General features: G+C 43.2%; 1 protein-coding gene across 1 annotated transcript; it reads right to left on the reverse strand.

Moving 5' to 3' along the window:
* Positions 1-901: 901 nt before the first annotated feature.
* Positions 902-21,391, reverse strand: diras1b (DIRAS family, GTP-binding RAS-like 1b). Its single transcript, XM_037125033.1, has 3 exons — positions 21,238-21,391; positions 7,666-8,007; positions 902-7,516 (listed from the first exon to the last, which is right to left on the reverse strand). Exons 2-3 carry the CDS (start codon positions 7,972-7,974, stop codon positions 7,229-7,231), a joined length of 597 nt encoding a protein of 198 aa, XP_036980928.1. The 5' UTR covers positions 7,975-8,007; positions 21,238-21,391; the 3' UTR covers positions 902-7,228.
* Between the last annotated feature and the right edge of the window lie 1,703 nt (positions 21,392-23,094).

Raw genomic sequence — 23,094 nt, forward strand, 5'->3', positions numbered from 1 at the left:
TTGGGTCCTGTATGTGAGGGGATGGGGCCTCCATGGATCGGACTTATTCCGGCCTACTCCGTCAGATTGGGATCTGGGGAATATGGAGGACAGGTCAACAGGGAATTGACTTGGAGTGTACACAGCCCGTGTTTGGGTAGGCGGTGCACATGCATGCTAGGAGACAAGATTTCCCATCATTGCATTGTAAAGTTTTATTTTTTTTTGGCCTTTCACGACTTTATTGACAGGACTGATTGAGAGCTGATAGGAAACAGGGATAAGATTCAGCAAAGGCCACAGGTTTGGAGTCGAACCAAGGCTACTGGGGCGCCCCAGAATATTGCATTGTAGCGAGAAGGTCAATGTTTCTCACACCAGAACCAAGATTTGTTTATAGTATGTAGAGCTCAAACTCAAATGGCTCAGTAGGCTCCCAAGCACCACCACTGACCGACTTTGAAATAAAAGTACTATATGGCTTATTGTTCTTCCAAATAGTTCCTGTTTGGAGCCACAAAAAAGTTGCGTTGAGCTCGTAGCCATGGTTGATGTATGCTTGGGCGACATCATTTGAAGTATGCAGTATTTTGACAGCATTATCAACGTTGCTCCTAGGCCCCATGATACCAAATGCGAATGATAGGTGTGACAAATGGGTACTGAGGGTGTGGTTGTCTGTGTGTTTGAATTCAGGTCAACCTCTCACTCAACTCAGCACTCACCGGAGACTCGCTTCTCGCTACATTCATGTAGTAAAGTGCATTTCCCCTCCAGCTGACAGACACTGAACGTAAACTTTCGGCAATGGAGGTTTCCTCTGTGGATCACTGCTGCAGTCGAGTCGATTAACAGGAGTGAAGATCAATGAAGTTTTAAGTAAGCAAGAGGAGAAAAGTCAAAAAGACGAGAAACACCCCTCAGTTCACATTTTTATTAGGAAAATCATTTTGCAGATTTGATTATTATTATCATCTATATATATATATATGTTATGTTCAGTTATTCAGAGGATGCATCAGCACAGTATATCTTAATAGGAAGACTATTGCTAGAATAAATATCTATACATCATAATTAGTCAAATAAAAAAAAAAAGTTCCAACGTAAAGAAAAACAATCGAATCATTTACAAAAAAACCAAGTAGTGCTTCAAAGAAATAAGAACCATTTTGCAAAACCGAAGCTGTAAATGCTGCTGAGGAATTTATTTAAAAAATACAAAGATGATTCACAGTTTGTGTCCTTGTTCTCATGCTGGCTGGAACACCAATAGGGACCATGCAGGAATGAAGGGCCAGAGCGACAGGATAGTACCAAACTACATCACCCACAAAGTCTGTTTGCCCCACTTTGTACGGCCCGCCCTCGGTAAACAGCTTGTGAGGATCTGAGGTCGATCAGACGAGATGTAAAGGGGTGAGCCGGAGAGGTTGACGGGGGTCAGTTTTCCATTCATCCTCCAACAGTGATTCTCCTCAGATTCTCTGCCTAATTAGGACTGAAGCCTTTTAACCTCGTTGTAATGGAACACATCTTAATTAGACCGGGAAAACCTCAACCTTTCACCTGTAGTGAGATTTTTAACCGACTGCCCTTTGTTTCAGCGTCAAAGGGGTCACGTTTCCCATCCTGCTATGGAAGAACACATGTGAACCTCTTCTGTACAAGACTCTGCAGCGACACGACCAGCGAGTGTCTCCCTGATGGCAAACGAGGTGAGGTAAACTCCGCCTGGACCCCCATCCAAAGAGATTTTTCTATGGAGGCTCAAAGTTGTCGATATTGAAATGAATTAAAAAAGACATTATGAAATAAATGATCACACAAATTTCATACAAACAAAATATATAACTAGTGAAATAATCCAAGTTTAAATTAACCATCATCAATGATATTTTATTTTATAGATTAATTATATAGATTATATAGACATATATAGATTCTAAATTATAATGATAGAGAAACTACACAGTATCTATTAATCATTTACAGAGTATAAGAAACACTAGTTGGAACTTCACAATTAACAGTGAAAGAAAACTATTAACTAAATTTTAATTAACAATAAATGTACAATTTATTAAGGATGGTTATTATAAAGTGATACTGTTTATTTTATAGTCACAATTTCACAGTAAACAAGGGCAGCTCCGATTGGCTGCTGCTTTTATCTAATTGAGCAGACAGCCTATCACGGGACAATGACTGTGATAAAATGTGGAGCTATGAAATAAATGTACATTGGGACTGTGAGATAAAAACAGAATTTGGAATATGAAAATAAAACATATGAGCTCTGAATTAAATTAAAATGACCTGCAGTGAAGTCACTGTTGGCTCCCAGGATGATGATCCAGAATTAACAGTGAATTCTAAAACATTTGTTGGATTATTTCAGATTTAGTGATATTATTATCACAGTTCTTATTTCATTAATACAACATCAAATGCTTTGAGCCTCCACAGATTTCCTCTATTAAAGTCAATTTGCCGTTTTTCCTTGCAGAGAAAATTACAGCACACTTTGGAAAAAAAAAAGCCCAAAGTTGTAACGACTTCATGACAGCCGATTGTTGACATGAAGCCTCCTACGCTTCCTGTGTTACACTGAATCGGACGCTTTGACCTCTTTAGAAGGAGACTGCACCTTCCCACCACAGCATTCTCTCCTCAGCACTCTCTCATCTCTGAAATATGAAGTCCTTTGAACACTATTTACAGCTATCTACAATCAGATGTGAGCAGGGGTCGGCCTTTTTATGGTCCGTCCAGGTGCGACCGAATCACAAAAAAACACACAAACAGAAAAGAAACAGAAATTTGGAGGGGATGAATGTGAGAGAAACTCGTGATTACAGAGGGGTGGACGGCTGATTGATGGAGAAGTAGTGCTGAGCAGAAAAAAAAAACAAAAAACAAAACAGCCAGTGCGTGAATGAGGCCGGTGTGTATGTGTGTATGTGGTGCTGTTTAGGGCATGCAGTCAGTCTATTTTGCCTGCTTTCTATGTGTGTGTGTGTATGTGTGTGTGTGTGTGAGAGTGTGTGTGTGTATGTATAGGGGTGTGTCTGAGCAGCACTGGATGACTCATGCAGAAATGTGTAGGCATCCTCCTCTGGAAAAAAAAGCTTCAAATATCTGACAGATGATGATGGCACAACAACAGCACACACACACACACACTCATGCAGTGCCAGATTGAAGGGATGCAAAAAGGTGGCTGGCTGATTGCGCACATACATGGATGCGCTCTTGGTCACGCACGCACACACACACACACACACACACACACAGCAGCAGCAGCAGTGAATATGCCTCATCGACAAATGAGATGAGACAAGCCATGGGAGGACGGGGTTGGGGGGGGGGGGCAGAGGTGTCTGTCCTGATTCATGCCAGCCCAGAAACTCAACGGACGCTCACACACATCCCATGCACACCTCCCCGCATGCAAGCACATGTAAATCTTATACAGGCCACGGCCCATATTTTCACACTGTCTCCATTAATAGCTCCCCCTCTCCCTCCTTTCTCGCTCCGGCTTGTTTTGTCCATACTGCTATCGCCACGCTGTCTCATTGTTTTTTTTTTTTTTTCTCCCCCCTTCCCTGCTGTATCATATTCCACACGGGAACATGAGCAACGACAGTCTGCTGTAGACGTCAGCGGAACGGCAGATTGCACAAACACGCGCTCGCAATCTGGCGTTTGCGTGAAGCGACCAGAGGTGTCAAGCTGATATTTATGCAAGTGGGTGTACCGGTAGCTACACATCACATCAGACCAGGACTGCCTGATAGATGTTCCAGCTTGTTTTGTTGTTGTTGTTTTTTTAAGCTTTTTAACCTTTAGATGGACACAATAGATAAATCATGACAGAGATCACTCAATCCTTCTGGTATCTTAAAAGGATAAGTTCACCCCCAAATGATTCAGTTCTGTCATTATCCACTCCGCTCATGTCGGTGGAAAGAAAAGTGAAGTTTTGTAGTTCGCAAAACATAATTGGAGCTTCACAGCAAAAAAGAGCCTGCAGGTGAACAACTGGAGCAGATAGTGGCTTGTTTTAAAATGTAAATAACAACCAATAAAAGAAACTACTTCAGCTGTTTAGGAGGAACACTGTTTTGCTGTGAAGCTCCATACACTTTTTTGTTTTGGTGGCGGACTTATCCTTTAATAGACAGAAAACAAACCAATACGACTTGTTTTTTAAAAGATACGAACCGATGGAAAGGAAAATTCAAATAAAATAGAGTACAAGTGAGCATCCCTGGCATCTAACAGGTAAAGGGTACGTTTACAATGCAAGTTTTTGAGTTTAACAGGACCTCACGTTAGTGCAAAGTACAACACATCGATAACAACGGCTTCATTCAGCTCTCAAAATAAAGGTCAAAAAGTAAGTAACAGCCATGGAGTGGAACCTTTAGTTACATATTCACATTTTGCTAGTATTATCTGATTGATAGATCTGAAGAGTGGATGTGTCAAATACAATATATCATGAGCATCATTATTAAGCTGTATATTACAGTACATAGCAACATCGAACCTCCTACTGTAACAACATTTCCTGGTTACAAAGGACTGACTCCCATTTTTTTCTTTACATGGGTAACATCTTACTTGAAGCTTTTTTTTTTATATAAACATTTCATTCAACTATACCATATGCTTATTTACAATAACTACACATTTGAAATAGTTTTTCTGATGTGGGTCTGTGTGTGAGGGACATTTTACATGGTGCTTATAAATTCATAAGCGAAGTCTTCAAGTAAAATGTCACCCTAAAGTGCCCAGTTGTTGATTCTGCTGCACACATAAACACAGAGAAGGAGACAGATGAAAACAGTTGCTGTGCTTTTCCTTTTTTTTTTTTGTTTAATATATGTTTCCAGAGAAATGAACACACAGTTAAAAGGGGGCACCGTCCGCATCTTTGGGTTTAACAGTACAGGAGCAGATTATCCTCCATCCAAATTGTTGTTAAAACCGCCTGAGAGATGGAGGAAAAAAGCCGACAAATAATCTGAACCCTCCTCCTCTTCCGCGTCCTACCAGCTCTACGATCCCTCGGCCGGGGAAAGGTGGGGGGGTTGACGTCACATTTTCTACTTCACGACCACAGCTAACCCGGTCACATCACGATACCCTGTTGTTCAGCGGAACCACAACCTCATTGTGCCATGTACCGGACAAGGAAAACACTTTAGACGGAGAGCTACACCTATAGTTTATGATTGTTCCTCCATGTTTAGGACTGGTGGATGAATGAAGATGAAAATCACACTGAAAAGAGAACAAAATACAAAAAAAAGAGAAAGAAACACAAGAAAATGTACAAATAGATATGTTGGTAAAAAAGTATTGTGCTTTTGGCTGTCCTGTGTACACTGTGTACAATATTCAGAGCTTCTGCGTGAAAAAAACAACAAAAAAAAATCATGCACTTTGGGACGTACAGTGGAGCTATTTAATGGCTCCAGGAGGATGTTTACATTATTACATAATGAGGCGAAAACATGACAAATTGTGTTTGCGTTCGTCTGTGTGTGTGTGTGTGTGTGTGTGGGTGTGTGTTTATGATCTAAAGTGCAACGTGAGGGCATTTAGGCTGAGTGAGCCCTGTTCGTCATCATGTGTTACTCAGATTAACTTTCATTTTTTGTTTTGCATTTGTACGCATGCAGTGTGTGTGTGTGTGTTTACGTATGTGATGTGTGGGTCATTCTCTTGGCTGCATGCGCGAGCGTACCAGAGCTACCGAAGAACCCGAGGAGGAAACAGAATCACCGGTTCTCCGGGTCGCAGTGAATGGAAATATTTTATATCCATCCCTTGTTTTGTTTGAATAATTTTTCCTGGGTGTGCTTTTTGTTTAAGAAGGGACTTTTTTTTTCCTTTACTTATACATGAATTTAAAAGAGCATCGTAAAGCAAACCAACAAGAGAAAAAAAGAAAGGCAAAAGAAGAGAAACCTTCAAGTGAAAAGTGCCAAAGCAAACTGACATTCTCGAACCTTCGCGTTCACTTTTGTCTTACCGGCTTGGCAATGATTATCCAAGAGTTATCATCCTCAAGGCAGACTTGTATTGTTTTTGTTTTGTGTGTTGATGATGAGAGTCCAGCTTTCTTTTCATCCAGAGTTAATCTACACTAGAAGAGAGTCTTAAAAGGATTGTTGCGTTGTATCTGCAGCGTGTGTGAACACCCGCCACTCCAGACATTTCCAGAAAGTTCGCAGATGCGTTAAGATAAAGGTAAAGTAGGGTTCGGATGAGAAGATGCTTCTTGGTCAGGGTATGTGTAGACTAGATGGAATATGTTCTAATATCCCATGTTTATATACATCAGGAGTCCTCAGGAGCGGCAACGTTTGGCTGCGTCATTCATGCCTGCAGTCTCAAACCTTCGGGGGCCCTGTGCTTCCTCGCGTCTTCCTAGTGTTTTTTTAAACCAGATGAGTGAGCTTAGCTAACAGTGTCGACTCTGTTACATATACTTTTCTCTATATTTTTTGTTACAGTAAGGGGGGTGAGGGGTGCTGGGATGATGATGGGGAGCGAAGCTGAGCAGGGAGGGAGGGTTTGGAAGTGAGAGAGGACACGAAATGGTTTGTGTAGATTGTAGATCGGAAACCTTCTGGTTTTTCCCACGGCGTGCGGCAGTCTGCGGTCTTTATTGCAGTCCGAGGTCTTGATGAGCTCCTCAGCCAGGTTTTGTGGCACTTGGATGATGCAAAAAAATCCACACACACACGCGCACACACAGACACACAAACACACACATATACACTTGCACACATGCTGTTTCTGACTATGGAAACTGTGACGCACACTTCTTGTTTTTTTTCTTTTTTTTAAAATTTGCTTCTTGATAATCTGCGTCAGTCCCCTCTAATCTCCCCTTGAAGCAGAATGCACATGGATGTAAAGCTCCAAACTGAAATCCTGGATGCTGTCAAAATAACTTGCTGAGTGGTGTGTGTTAACACACCAGTCAAACGGAGGAGGATGTGGATGATGAGATTCCTGTTGCCATCCAGACATTTTGCTCTGAGTGATAAGTTTAGTGAGTCTCTCCTCGTTCTCTCTCTCTCTCTCTCTCTCCCCCTCTCTCTCTCGCTCTCGTCATCCTTCGGTTCCTCCTTTCCTCTGTTTTTCCCACCCTCTCTCTCGCCTCCGCCTCCTCCTCCTCCTCCTCCTCCTCCTCCTCCTCCTCCTCCTCCTCTCCTGGGGTTTACATCACACTGCATTTGCCCTTCAGTCTCTCGGCGCGGGACTGCTTCCCCGAGCGCTTGCCATCGATGTTGAGGCTCATGTTCCTCTTCTTGTCCAGGTTGAGGAGCTCCTGGAAGAGCTCGGTGACGTTGTGGTTGGTCTTGGCCGACGTCTCCATGAAGGCGCACTTCCACTGGTTGGCCTGGGCTTCCCCGTCCTTGGTCTCCACCTCCCGCTGGGTCTCATCGCTCTTGTTGCCTACAAGCATGATGGGGATGGCCTCAACGTTGCCCTTTATGGCCAAGACCTGCAGAGGACGACGACATGGATACATTTTACCTGGACAATACTCACACTGTCTACCTGAACATGAATAAATATACTCCAATTTATAATCCCGTCTGTCTTTGTTACAGTACACACTCATCTACACACACGCACCACATCCCTACCCACCTGTTGATAAATGGGTTTCAGCTCCTCCAGGGACTGTTTGCTCGTGATGGAGTAGACCAGGATGAAGGCGTGGCCTTTAGAGATGGACAGGCGCTGCATGGCCGGGAACTGGTGGCTCCCCGTGGTGTCGGTGATCTGGAGGGTGCACACGCTCTTGTCGCAGCTGATCACCTGGCGGTAGGTGTCCTCCACCGTGGGGATGTAGGTGTCCCTGAAGGTGCCCTTGACGAAGCGCAGGACCAGGGAGCTCTTCCCCACTCCCCCCGCCCCGAACACCACCACACGATAGTCGTTGCTCTGCTCCGGCATTCTGCCCCCGTCAGGCTTAAGACAGTGTTACACCTGTGATGTTGAGGGTTGGGGGAGGAAGCAGGGGTGAGACGGGTTGGGGGGAGACGAGGATAATTTTAGCAAGCGAGCAGTCAGCAGATACAATGCAGATGGGGGAACAGGAGGGGAAGTGCTGGTGGGACTCGACCTCAGGCCAATGGGTGTGAAAGCACTCTAACTGTCCTCGTGGTCTGACCATTAGCCAGAGTACAAATTAGAGAGGATGAGGCTGGTGAGGCTCCAGGAATTTCACCTGACGCAGACATTTTCCTAATCAATACCGTTTTCCAGAGTCACACTTTCTCAGTTTTCAACCCCCCCCGCCCAAAAAAAAAAAAAAAAACATACCCAGCGTCTCCTCATTTATCAACTTTAACAACTGCAGCAAACCCTGGAAGAGACAGACTGAGAGACAATGCTCCTGCAGCACAGAGGGGAACAACAATAAACTCATGTATAATATAACACAATCCAATACAACAATGACCCAAACAACGGTCTAAAAAATGACTACAGAGTGGAATCGACACAAAAACAAAACAAAAACGGAACTTCATGACCTCCATTACTGCAGGACTGGTGCACTGGATTCCATGAGGTTACGTGTTCATGATAATTTACATATCTTGAATATACGTTTGACAAGATTAGCTGAATGTCTGTTTTGTTATGGATCCACGTACAGAGTATTAAACAGGGTCAAACTAAAAAGATGTGGAAAATCCTGCATGCGTGAAATGTTTGTTTTTTTAAAAATTCATTAAAATAAAGATAATTTATTCAGGAATTTCTTAGATCTGGTGGTTCTAATCTGTGACATGACCCTACGTACGACTCATTTTATAGATCTAGACTACGCCGGAATCAATCACAGCTTAAAAACTAAAACTACCAAATCAAGGTTAAAATTATACATTGTCCACTATTCCAGTGAAAAGAATATAAAAAAAAAAGATCTCCAAAGTTATGATAAACCTGGGTTGAAGTGAGCGGCATCACGGCGCACTGAAGAGCTCCACAGATCTCGACTCCCGACATCATCTACTGCAGCTCATGCATATGCATCGGAACAATGTCCTCACACCTAATCTATCGCTCTCTCTGTAAGTGCCCATGTGTCTGCTGAGCGTCTGTGCATGATTACACTTTGTATCTGTTGCATTATTTATCTGCTGAGCTCCCAAACTTGCTTTAAGGTCCCATAATAAGATACTCATTCAGTTGTGATCGTGTGCAGCTCTCGGAGCTCTCGCTGTAATGAAACAGTAAATTGACATCAATACCAGATGGAATAAGTGGATTTCTGTCATGCTTGCACTGCTGGAACCCACTATTGATGGCAGGGCAGCTGTAATTGCATTGCCAGGTTCTAGATAATATCAGTCAAGGAGTTCAAAATAAATGGGGTTTTCAGGGAGTGCCTCTTGAGTTTTATAGTCAATCTATAGCTGTAGGTCTGGGTGACATATAAGAGTGTTTTATATCCATGCTGAACACACAAACACGGTTTAATTTGCAGGTGAGTCTGTGTCGTCTCCTCATAAGCCTGCACACTGTTGAATGTTTCCCTCTGGTCTGGCAAAGCAGAACAATTTTTAATGGCGCTCTGGTGATGATGCCCTCTGTATTTGTGTAGAGATCATTGTGAATACTGTCTGAATGTTGTCCATCAGGACTTTGCAGCAGAACTGATGCATATAAATAACTGCAATAACGGTTTTCTTTTGGATACCTGATGAATACCTGAACCAAATTTCATGCTCTTTTAGCTCGGTTTTGGTCCCTACCACCTATACTGAGGTGAATGCTTCACTGTGTTCACCCCATTTTCACTGTCTGTGCAAGACTGCTGTTGTGCAGGAGGTTTTCAGGAGCTAATTTGCAGAAACCATGGCCCAAAAAGGACAAGAGCATACATGTCAATCCTCCTGATTTTCCTAGGAGACTCCCATCTTTCAGTGCTCACTCCAGAATTTCTCCCAGGGGTCACAGTTCTCCTTTTTTCCCCCCTCCCTATTTATGGTAAATGTTCACACCTCTTTTAATTTTTAGTTTGTGGGAACACTGGTAGGAAAATGCCTACAAAACCAGCCCCTATGTATAAATATAAATAAATAAGTATATGCATATCTTTTGGGAACACAAAAAGTCACTGAAACTTCTATAATAATATTACTAAATACTAAAATATTCCTCTTTTACCACCTCTTAAGTCCCCAGTGAAATGTAATAGGAAGGTGTGAAGGTGTATAGACGGGTTTGGATATCAAGGGGTTCAGTTAAACAACAAAAGAAAACCTGCAGGTGCCGTGCTACTGAAAGGTGAGCAACACAAACAAGCACGGCCCTGACGCAGGTGACCTATGAGTAATTTTGATCATCACAGCCAGGTTGCAAACACTTTCCTTCAACTAGAAAAGAACAAGGGCAGCAAAGAAGTCTCAGTGGAGCTTAATCAGTCAGAACTGCGTCTCCCATCTTAAGCTTTCACTGAAGGGCGTCGTCGCACCCTGATTGGCTGCGAGGGGAAGGACCCAAGCTGCTCTCACTCTTTAATTAGGAGCCAGTCTCCACACCTGCAACAGGTGATCTGAATCCACTGCATTCAGTCCAGAGGGATTCTCAAATTCAGCTAAAATAGAAAGCAGGAGTCAACCCCCTTCCAGTGGACCTCATGGGACCACATGAGACAAAAAACATTTTAGTTCCTGCTTGAATTAAACTGATGTTTGTGAAGTAAAAAAAAAAGATGTTTCCAAGTCAAAATGTCATAAATAAAGTAAAATATCATCTAGTTTTGTGTGTAATCACATCATTGAGAAGCTGACAAATATAAGATCAGGGGTTAAAAATAGATTATAGATTAATACATTCCTGCAGGTTTACACAGGAGGAGAACATTATTCTGCATTATTTCCTGTCAATTGCAAGTAAAATTTGAAGCCTTTAACTTAAAAATGCTTTTGGAGTGTACCCCAGACCTCTGCTGTGGTGAGAATGTACCATAGTATTAAGCTGACGAGACAGCTAAAAAATGAGCTCTCTAAAGTGGAAGAGAGCTTCAGATTAAAGTGATAACTCTGTATTAATCTCAAAACCCCCCCTCCACACTGTCACATTGTTTTCATGTTGTCATTTGATGAATTTTCATAATAAGAACATTGAGCTGCTTTAAGCCTCATTTTAGGCTTTGTAAATGAGAGTCTGTGCAGCGATGCGGGTGTGAAAAGTAATCACGAGGGCTCGAAGTGTGAGTTATGACAAGCAGCATCGCGACAAGACAAAACTGTTGGTCAAAAATGTGGTGCCAGCGCTGCCTTGAACTCTTGGCTCCAGCGAGGCCTTCAGTCACTCTGAAGAATTGTGGTCTGAGCTGCCAGAGCTGACCGCAGTGATTTCTGCTTCTGCTAACACACAGCAACAACGCACTAACATGGTTTGTAAAAGCCAAGACATGCATATCTTAGAGACCATCAGAGTCCAGCTGAAATCACATCCCTCCATGTCGTCAAAAATATTGTCAATGTGGTCTTTTAAATGTATTGTTAATGGTTTTTTGTTACAACAAGGAAGAGAAAAGGTCTTTTCATGTGGCAGCAGGGGCGGGGCAGCAGATGGTACCATGGTACAGTTGCCAGAGTGATGCTGTTACACCAAAACAAACAAACTTGTACTGTAGCCTTCATGCTATGGACCGGCCTAGTCACGTCAAGCTGCACACAAATAACACATGTTGCTTACAGTGCGCGTGCCGAAGTCCTGTTTTTGCTTTTCAGTGTTTTTGAATCTTTTAGCTATTTTTTCTGTGTTTTACAGCCTGCGATGTTAATGTTTTGATTCACTGTACCCCTCAGGAGATGGTGGAGACCAAAAACAGAGCTTAAAGAGAGCAAAAAACAAACACAACTCCAAATGAATGCTAATGGTGCTCTTTACAATATCTGCCAGAGTTTTAATTAGGCGACTGTTTGCATTTTATGGATTGCTGCACTGCCTCCGAGTGCCCTGATGATAATTACAGCAAGCTTAAGGCAACAGCAGAGATCTAAGGCTGTGAAGAGCAAGGTTTGAACCATGTTTGTCTGCAAACTGTGAAGTTTTGGGAGGGGTAATAAAAATAATACAGTTTGCCTTAATTCTCTCTACCTAAAAAAAACCTGACCTAACAGGGGATTTCTTGTCCTGTCTGACTTATTTCTAGCAGAGGAGCCGTGTTCCCAGATCTCAGCAACTCGGTGAGCACGCTGCTATTTTTAAAAGACCGAAATAATAACAGCCAGTACCACCGAAAAAAATTAAACCCAACACAGTGCTTCAATTCTGTTGCTTATTTTGATAATACTGCAAAGACAAGGCAAAAAAAAAAACAACACATTCCAAAACATCTGTAATATAAGTAAATTGATTGCTACAGGACATCTGTGATGGAGCTGCACACTCATACATGCTCTTGATCCTAATGTCCTCATCAGTACTCTTTCTACTTTCTCCTTATGCATCTTAAACATGTTTGTCTGTCTTGTTCCCTGAGCTTTTTTTTTTTTTTTCTTTTTCCTGTTCCTCCTCTGCCTCGTGCTCGCTCACCCCTCCAGGTCTGCATGCTGTATGATCAATAAACTAAAGCCGCTGTGGTTTTGATCGATGGGGCTCGTCTGTCTGGGAGCCCTGTCAGTCTGTCATCCTGCCTCGCTTGGTGCCTTTTGTTTTTTTTTTTGTTTTTTTTGGGGGGACTTTGATTTTTAAGCTCCCCACGACAACGAGCCTTCGCACCAAAAAAAACCTCCCCCCTGCACTCCCTCCTTTCTTTCTTTCTTTCTTTCACCTGAACTAAAATTAGCTGCCTCCCTCCCCTCTGTCAGCAGCTAGAACTGCACACACAGGTGCAACCTCACAGTGACACACACACACACATGAGAGCACACACACTGTACTTCCGCTCCCTCATTCGTCCTTGACACCCAGCCTTCTGAGATTAATGACACTCCCTCCCAAATGCAAGCTGTCTCTTCCCCCTCTTCTTCTTCTTCTTCTTCGTCTCTTGCTGTATTTGAAATGAGAGGACTGCAGCTCCTTAATGAATTAATGGTACACTATAAATGCATCTGTGGCAGTGCGGCCAAATTCCATTAGCAGATAGCTTTGGCACAGACCAAACAATCTGGCTCCCCTCGCAGTCAGAAAATACATGCGACGCAGCCTTTCTCCACTCGTTTATTTTCGCAGCGCGAGCAAGGAAATGTCACCTTTAGCGAGAATATGCACATAATTTTCCTCAAGAGAGCCACTTACGCAGCGGCACAAAGGAAGCGCATTAACCAACATCAAACACAACGCCATTCAACAGATCAAGAGCGTGATTAAATAGACACCCACAAAGCAGTCCCATGGTATCTTGTGGAGACTGGGTTTTAATCAAGCCGCGGATACCGGAATGCTGCGGATACACGGCTATTTGGTTCAATGAGTGTTTTACAGGATCAACAGATTTTCAGCTCAAGGTTTTTGCTGAAATATTCAGTTCCCTTCTGGCTACAGCTGTTCTCTCTCTCTCTCTCTCTCTCTCTCTCACACACACACACACACACAGCCACTTGACTGCACCCTCATCACGATGTCTGAAACCTGCACAGTGTTTCTTTAGCTGCCAGACTGACATTGTGTTTGAACACGTGTGTGAGTGTGTGATGTGTGTCCACATCTGTGCAGTCAAGCAGAAGATTCACTGTTCTCTGTGAACACATCAGCTCAGGTTTTTTCAAGTGTGTGTGTGTGTATATGTGTGTGTGTGTGTGTGTGTGTGTGTGTGTGTGTGTGTGTGTGTGTGTGTGTGTGTTTCACCATGAGGAATGAATTTGCATTTTTTTCAAGCGAGAGCAATTTTTAGGACCCGGGTGTGTCCATTAGGTCTGAGCAGACAGTGGAGGTTCAATTTATACATTTTGATTCAGTCTCACATTCAGTCACGCTGCTGCCGCTTCACTGTGAGCTTGCACCTGCTGACAAAACGCACAGAGAGCCCACAGAAAACACATCACATGGGCTTATCTTAAAAGTGTGTGTGTGCGTGTGTGTGTCTACTGATGATGCAAACAAAGGAAACCTTTCTTTCATATCCATCAGAGCTAGTTCTATAAAATATTGACATGAATTTTGGATTCTCGATGTGTGGTTTCCTGCCCGAGTCTGGTTCCTTCCTGTCTTTGTCCTTTTCCTGCCTTCCTGTGTTTCATCGATTTATTAGACCTTGTGTATCTAATCCACGTGTATTGCCTCGCTTTGGGTCAGTTTGTCTGCGCGTGTCTTCTGTGTTCCTACTTCTGCTCTGTACGTTTCTGGTTTATTCTGCAACCAAAGTCACCACGTCCGACCAAGAAGCAGAAATATTCCTCTCGTAACCCCCCGTATTAGGTGACTGTCAGGCGTAATCATCAATCAATGTGACCGTTGATAGCAACATTTCATTTAAGTACATAATATGACATTTTAACCACAGAGTTGATAGAGCACAGAGCATCAGATTAACTTTAAGTCGAACTAGGTGTGATCTGTGTGCGTAAAGACATGAGGTAATATAATCAGAACAACACCTGTGTGTTTGCTTGAGGTGTTTGAAGGCTGAGTGTTGAGACCACGGCGGTGTCTGCTGCTCATCGGTGTCAATCTATACTTTGATTGGGCCGTACACCACCTTTACTTGCATGAGAGAGAGTATGTGCACTAGACTGTACAGGAGATTGCAGCACTGTGGTCTTGGCTTAGTAGCTAATCATCAAGCTTAACCTCCTCTGTGCTCCTGCCCTGCTCTGCATTGACCCAATTCCCAGGACTTAAGTTACCAGCGGTCTCCCTATAAGACTACACGCAGCTCCTGATGCAGGCTGAAGCCCTCTGATACTCCGGCACGTCCCTTTGACTCAGCACGCACTGACACTGACACTGTGACATGGGAATATCAGCAGGGCCAGACACAAAAAAACAACAGAGGTGACATTTATGTGTCTATCGATGCTCAGAATATTATATTCAACTGGGGAATGGACGGTTCTGCAGCTGAAAACCAACCTATTAACCACAGAACGGGCTCAAGTAATTTCCCACTCAGTGCTATTTTGCAAGGTCACTGTTCAGCATTTTTTCCTGGATGATTCTGACTGCAAAGAAATGTAAACCGCCACCAATGTGTTATTATGTTTACCAGAATGATAACGGGAAAAGACCAAACTTTCTACTTTTTGCAATCTAACCACAGTGCAGATGTTTTGATCTGCCAGTGTGAGATGAGGAATTGGTACTAAGAGCTTCGAGAGAGATGTGGACTCAAGTCGACTCGAGTTGATCTCCTGTACTGTTCTGATGACTCGCAACTTGACAGAAGAAAAAAAGACTTGTGACTCGACTTGGGACTTGACCTGCATTACTCAAGAAAAGATGACTTGGGACTTGCTTGAAAACTAAATACATTCTCATCATCTCGTCAGAAACAGGCAGTTTTCGTGTAGCTGATGAAGCAAATAAACTTTGGAGGTCTGAGTTATGAGGTTTTCCCCTCGAAAGCTGCAGATTGTTTCAGACGAACACCAGTGTATCGTCAGTATGGTGCGGATTGCAGTTCTTACAGTGAAATCCGCACACATAAGCAGCGCAGACTTGTTGATGCCTGGCTGATGAGCATTCCCCATTCTACTAACTTTAATCCCTAATCCTTGACCTGGCTGCTCTCACCATTAATGTAGTAAACAACAGGTGCAGTTTAATACTACGGCAAACACTCTTTGGGCAGGAACTTTGTCCGGAGTCCAACAGAGGAGCCACTGGTCTGTTTGTTTAAAGTGCAGCCAAATAAATACAAGTTGGCTGAATGCACAGGTTGGCAATTTGAATACTGTGCAGGAGTGGTGGACCCCGCCACTAACGATTAAAAGTACTCTCGTGTGTCAGGATATATTTTAAGCATTTGTTAAAATAAGTACATCTTTAGTTTCACTCGATTAGGACACATAAGATGCAACTGGTGACAAAAATACTACAACTGCTACCACTACTACAGCTACTAGTAGTAATGATGATACGTGTGTGATACTGTGCAACTGTGATGGTCACGATACTGTGAAAAACGCACTAAAACACATTAATAAAGAATGTTGCAGAAAGAAAAGATGCTAAACATATTAAATGAATTGTTAAAGGTGACTGTTTTTCAAAGTATTTATGAAACCAAATGTTGCGATTCCTTAAGATACTGATTTACCGACTCTGAGTCTTATGTTGCCAGATCTGCAGTGAACTGTGCCAAAGCAGGAAAAGGGACAAAGTTTGACTTGATCGCACTGTCATAAAACAACAGGCTTAAGTCTGGTATTAGTTGGAATAATCCATGGTGAGCTGTAATCTTTCATCTCCCTGGTGCACTTGCAAAAATGTGTTAAAGAAAAATATGATTGCAGAACTTTCATGCATAAACAAATTGAACTCCTCCCATATTCAAAGTCTTGAAATGTTCTTTAGTACCTTTAAAACAATAGCCAAAATGAATGGAATAGGGCTATCTTACTGCAAAACCCACATATTTATCAGGATTAGCATTTAGCTCGTTAGCACCAGTGATTGCTGTTGCTACGGGCTGAGATTAAAAGTCTGAAAATGCAAATGTGTGACCTCTGTCAGATTTCTGGGGAGGTAAAATGAGCTTACACACTTATAACGACTCCCGTTCCAAGAGGCTGACTTGACTCAGCTGTTTTTAAAAGAAACAAGCCAGCAGTACGCAGCGCATCCCTCGACCTGCAACTACTCCTTAATAAGTCTTAATAAAAATATAGATGTGCGCTCTCAATAAGAGTTTAGGAAACATTCCCCCCTCAGGCAGATTGATTCCTGAGCTGTAATCATATCCTGCAACCACAATCACGCTGATTCTATGCAGCAGTTTTTACACAGGACTGGAAGCAAGACAGCCATGTAATTAGTCTTGTGAGTGTGTATTAGTAGTGAGTATTAGCATGACCTGGGGATCCCTGGGTTGCTCCGTCTGGCCTCATCGTAAGACCCTGCTAATACCACAGCCTGGCAATCTCTGAAACACAGCAGCACCTGCTTAACACCAGAAATGAGCCAAGACGGAGTCAAGAGATTCATTTCCCAGCACTGCTCGTAGAGGAATCATATTTGATGTAAGGTCTGCTCAATGTATTCAAATATATATTTTCAAGAAAAGGCCTATTCTTAGATGCCGCTGAAGGCCCCAACCTGACTGAAGCGCTAATTACAGACGGGTGGAGTGTGCTGCAGGAGCCTGCCTGCAGTGACAGATGGTGACAGGGTTGGTAGATTTGGATCGACTCCACTGGTTTTCCACAGGCGAGCTCAACCCAGGCACGGCGATTTTATAATACCAGTTGATCCACGTCTGATAACGGCGCAGATGGGTAAATGCGGCGACGACGTGGGAATCCCGGCTCCAGACTGCTTGTGACGCTCACATGATGCAACTGGGATTATAAGAAACCGAGCGTGACATTTTCTTCATGTCAAACAACACAATACTTTGTGTTTGATTTGCTGAAACTTGACATTTCTTTAGGCGCAATTTTCATTTTCTTTTCACGTGGCAACACTGTGCTTACGCTCTGGGAAGGTTTTGGCACAAAACTTGCTTGGTTAGGGTTAGGAAAACTTAAAACGTCTAGGTTTCTCCCTACAAACACAGCTGTAGATGTCCCAACTTCCTGTCAAAAATGTTTGTTTTTTGTTGTGACAAACACGGCTGGAAATTTTCCTGAGATCTTATCAGAAACACACACGTTTGCTAGCAAAAACATGGCTTTAGATGGCCTTACTTCCTATAAAAGGTATACAGTTTATGTTGCCACAAACACGAATGAAAATTACCCCAAGATCTTGAAAATATCCAGTAGTTTCATATTTTCCAATGTTGAAACACAGTCTTGAACTGCAGTCACTGGCTTGCCAGCATCACCTCCAATTCCTGATATGGAAGTCAGGTCCTAAACATGCAATGTGAACACGATGTAACACGTTTTGTACAAATGTGAACGTGATCAGTGGTTTGCAGAAAAAGTTAACTGCCTACATGTTATTCTGGCGACCGAACATAATGACAAATAAAAAACATTAACTCAGAGGTCACACTGTGCATAATCATCCAGAAGAGTCATCCTGGCATTCGATTAGCTACGCACAAGAAGACCCAGTGTAATGCCACATATAATAAAGACTGTATGGACCTTTTCAAACGAGCTGATGCCGTCGGAACAACTAAAACACTTTAGCATTGATCCGTTCCAGTATTAAAGCAGACGTCGTTATGCAGTATATAGTTATATATAGCTCGAGTGCTCAACAGTGAGGGTGCACTTGACTAGACTCCTGCTGTCAGAGCAACAGACTCAAACATCATGAGGAGACAGGAGTTAACTATTTTTATTAGTAGAAATAACCCAGGGGAGATAAAGAGGCTGGAGAAAGAGCATCACAGACGAAAGCTCAGTTTCTGTTTCATGATTTACCGACAGAAACGTTTTCTATTTTCTGAGTCTTAATGTCACAGATATGACACGCACGGAGTTTGTATAACCTCACAACTCAAACTCAACACTCCTGTATTATTAACACGATTCAACACATTCATGAATCCTCCTTTCAGCGCGCGTCTTCCTCCTGAGCAAGAACCAAACTCACACAGTTTCACTCATTGCAAATGGCAGCCGTCCAACCAAACAACTGCTACACACAGGCTGCATAGATTAAATTAAAGTAGCTCCACGCTCTGTTTTAAAGAAACGGTATGTTGGGTATGTCAAGGGCATGTTTATGCATCCCCAGCATGCTTTGGGGTATATTTGCATGTCTGCATTAACATGTTATTTTCCTATTTTGCTATTGGACTTTAATTTCTTATTCTTATTTCTTATGATATTTTATGTTTTATGTTTGCTTTTAGCACAGCAGTAAGTAGTTTCTGATTTTGGTAAATGCTTCAAAATAAAGTTAACCAAAATTTTACTTTATTTGGAATTTTCTTTATTCAGTGTCATACGGTGTTATCACCGGTTATGTAATATGTGTTAATTTGTGTTTTGTAACATCATGTGTTAATTTATTATGTAAGTAATTGATTGAAAGAAACATTGTCGGGGGATTTCAGTCGAAGGAACAGTTGCCGCTTATATCTTACGTGCATGTGTGACTTATTAATCAAATGTATATAAATTAACAAGCAAAATACCAATACCAGAAACTGCACTCACAAGATGACAATATTGAATGTTTTCTTTTAATTCTCTGAAGCCGCAAAAACATCTCTGAAAGCCAAATTTCAGACCTGATAATTCACATTTCTCAACAACTGACGTCCCCAAACAAATTTCACATCTTACGCAACATCTGCTCATGATCATCCCAGGCGCTCAGATAAAATGTTGCCAATTAACATTTCTGCAAAACACAAACATTCTCACATTTGTTACGTACCATATTGACATTTCGGCAAAACGTGTCGTAACATGACCTGACTTTGAATAACGAGAGGCAGAGAGCCCAGTGGTGGAGCCGGGGAATGGACTTCAAGAAGGTGTTAGATGTTTTTGAGGAGACCTTGGGACAATTCCAGCCATGTTTGTGGCGACCAAGAAAACACATTTTTAGCCAAAACGAGATATTTTCCTAACTCTAACCCTAAGTGGATTTGGTGCCTAAACCTAACCGGGCCATGAGCACAGCACTGTCACAGCATAAACGTGAAAACTGAACATAAAGAAATGTAAAGTTTCAGGCATACAATGATTGGGCTGTCTCACACAGATTTGTTGGGCCTTCAGAAAACAAACAAACAAAAAAAAAACCCCAAATAAATCACACACCATCATCCATCGTGTCCTCTTTCCATGTTTTTCCTTGTTACCGAGTATTGAGTCATTTCTTCGTCCTGCCTCGGCAGAGAGGAGAGATATTATGCAACTGTGCTGTGGTCATTGGAGGCAGACAAACAAACGGACAGGCAGGCAGGCAGGCAGGCAGGAGGCTGACACTCCCCCACACTTCCACTTATCCTCCATCCTCCACCAGCACATGCACGCTTTAACATCTGCATCTCTATGCTTCTCCCAGCCACACACTTTAGAGCTTAATCACAGGATTTACTGTCATACATCTCTACTGGCTCTTCTCTCTCAACCCCCTGCAACACACACACACACACACACACACACACACACACACACACACACACACACACACACACACACACACACACACACACACACACACAGTACTGGCAGAGCTCAATGCATACAGGAAGTTGACTCACATAGATATTCACACATACATAGGCTGGAGAAAGGCCTGAATGATTCACAACTCCTTCTGCATGTCATGATGCCTCTCCTCTCCTCTCCTCTCCTCTCCTCTCCTCTCCTCTCCTCTCCTCTCCTCTCTCCCGCTTCTTGGGAGCGACAACAACAAGGCACGGAGGAGGAGATCATGGAGAAATCCAGATGGAGGATTAACCATGGCATTTGCCACAGAAAAACCGGGCTTTATGCGTCACGCTGGCGTCATTATTAGTGCATATAGTCTGAATGTTGACGTGCGTCTCGGTGTCGGCTGTAGTCAGGAGAGGTGGAGGGGGGGGCAGCCAGGAGAGGGTGCGCAACGCCATTACAGACCACCCCACTGATGGTTCATTCATAAATACCAGAGGATCGCCATCTCGCAGTGGTGCCATCATTTCGCAGTCGCATCGACCCCCCATCCCCATCTCCTCCCTCCTCCCCCCTCCACCTCCCTTTACTCCTCAAAGCAAGATGATAAACCCAACACCCTCACATCTCTGCCCTCTCTCTCTCCCTCCCTCCCTCAGCCCCCCCTCCCTCTCTCTCATGCTGACTGCCAATATGGCTGTGCGGGCACTGGCTACATATTCACACGATCGAGGTTTTACCAAACACAAAATGTGCGCGTCGCGAAAGGATGGATGCAACCCCCCCACCCGCACCCCCAAAACAAACAAACAAGCGATCAGATGAATTAATACATGTAAGAATAAAATAAATAAAAATAAAATAAAATCTGTCGTTTCTCGTTTCGGATGCGAGCAGCGGGGGGATCGTGCGCGCTCCACGGATCGGCCGGAGCAGACGGAGCGCGGTTACGCCACTGAATACCAACATCTAAAAGCCTCCTCCGTGTGAAGATGTGCGGATGTCTGAGCGGGCGTCTCCGTACCTGGTCGTGAAGTGCGGCTCCGCTTCAGGCTCGTCCTCGGTTCAGACGGATGAGAGACAAACGCCGAAAGCGTCTTAAAGCATTTTACACGGTTCATGTAGAGCTCATGTCGTCCGATTTCCAACACCACCACAGCAGAGACTCTCTCTCTCTCTCTCTCTCTCTCTCTCTCTCTCTCTCTCTCTCTCTCTCTCTCTCTCTCTCTCTCGCAGATAGGACGTGGGAGGTGCTATGCCCTCTCCCTTTTCTGTCCACACTTGGATTTCTTTCAGTTTATACACTTCCAAGCGGTCGGATGCCAGCAAAATATTCTATTTTTTAAATCAATTATTCATTTGTTTTTAAAAGACTCTCTTTTATCCTGGATTGGCGCAACTGTGGGAATGTGACACACACACACACACACACACACACACACACACACACACACACACACACACACACACACACACACACACACACACACACGTCACATCTAAGACACACATCACATTAAACTGATGACATACCTCCACCAAAGAGATTCTGTTCCAAATGATCTTTTGGTCTTTCCTTTTTATCTTTAGGGCCAAGTCAGATGTATCTACCCACGCCAGATTCTCTGGCATGAATTTAGACGATTAAAATGTAAATTTCTTGCGTAAAAGGTCAGAAATTACGCATGACAAACCCAATCACAGGAATGTTTTTATTTATTTATTTCTTGTACTTATGATCAGATCATGCAAGAGTATCCAGAGAGAGTGGAGATACGTGATTGCATTCTTCGTTTTTAGTTTTAATAATTAGCTACACGTGAAGTCAGCTTGGAAGAGGCTTTTAATTGGCAGAATAAATCACATCTCTGGTTCAGATCCAGGATCAGCACCACGGAGAGCGACATTGCGTTTCAGCAGCATGGAGAGAGCCACGGATACATTAATCTGTGTACAGTCGGCTGCATATACACTGTCAATGCACACACGATAGAGCAAAATAATAATAATAATAATAATAAAATAAAATAAATAACCTGCATGTAAACGATGGAGAGGGGATGAGATAAGAGATCGCACAGTGAGATAAACCAGGAAGTGTACCGGCCCAGTGTCAGCGCGCCCAGATGGATCCTCAGCGACACTCTCATTCATTTCCTTTTACATCAAGAGTGAGGAGGAGGAGGCCTAGCTGTGGTGCTAATAAAGGCCCATGGTCGAGTTTAGACCAGGCCTTGTTTTGAGCTGTGGGTCTGTACGTGACGGTGTTACTGTATGACTCACCAGCCCTCCGTTCAGACAAGCCTTGTGTTTGTCCCCCTCTGTCGGTGAGACTGCGAACTGCAGCAGCAGGACGCCCCACGAACCAAGCTGTGATTGTGATGGTTACAAAAAAACCAAACAAACAAAAACAGACAGGGATCTTGAAAGTAGCATTGATTGTTTCAGTCGAGGTGGATGATACAGAGAAAACATGCAGATATAAAGTCAGATTGGAAAGGAAGAAGAGAGGGATCCAGAGACTCCAATCAGGAGGTGTCACTCAATCAGTCAATCAATCTATCAATCTATCTATCTGACAATATGTCAACCTGGAAGTGGCACTTGAGGAAAAACGTCAGGGACAAACCTAAATTGGGGATTTATCCTCTGGGTACCATGAATGTCTGTACAAAACCGTCTCCATATTGATCCACTGGCTGTTGAGACATTTCACAGGATGGGTGACAGCTTGTGACACTACATGAACATTCAGGGAATCACCAGAGTCTTTTGGATTCATCCTCTGTGGACCATGAATGTCTGTACGAAGTGTTGTTGGGCAATTAATCCACAAGTTGTCTCGACGTGTCATTGAAAACCAAAATGTCAACATGGTTGG

Source organism: Acanthopagrus latus, chromosome 16 (genome assembly GCF_904848185.1).
Source record: "Acanthopagrus latus isolate v.2019 chromosome 16, fAcaLat1.1, whole genome shotgun sequence".
NCBI classification, from domain to species: Eukaryota; Metazoa; Chordata; class Actinopteri; order Spariformes; family Sparidae; genus Acanthopagrus; species Acanthopagrus latus.

Excerpts from the sequence above, each read along its gene's own strand:
- diras1b (XM_037125033.1), bottom strand. The coding sequence starts at position 7,974 with ATGCCGGAGCAGAGCAACGACTATCGTGTGGTGGTGTTCGGGGCGGGG. Across the intron at positions 7,517-7,665 it reads TGAAACCCATTTATCAACAG|GTCTTGGCCATAAAGGGCAA; the intron begins GTGGGTAGGGAT and ends CGTCCTCTGCAG.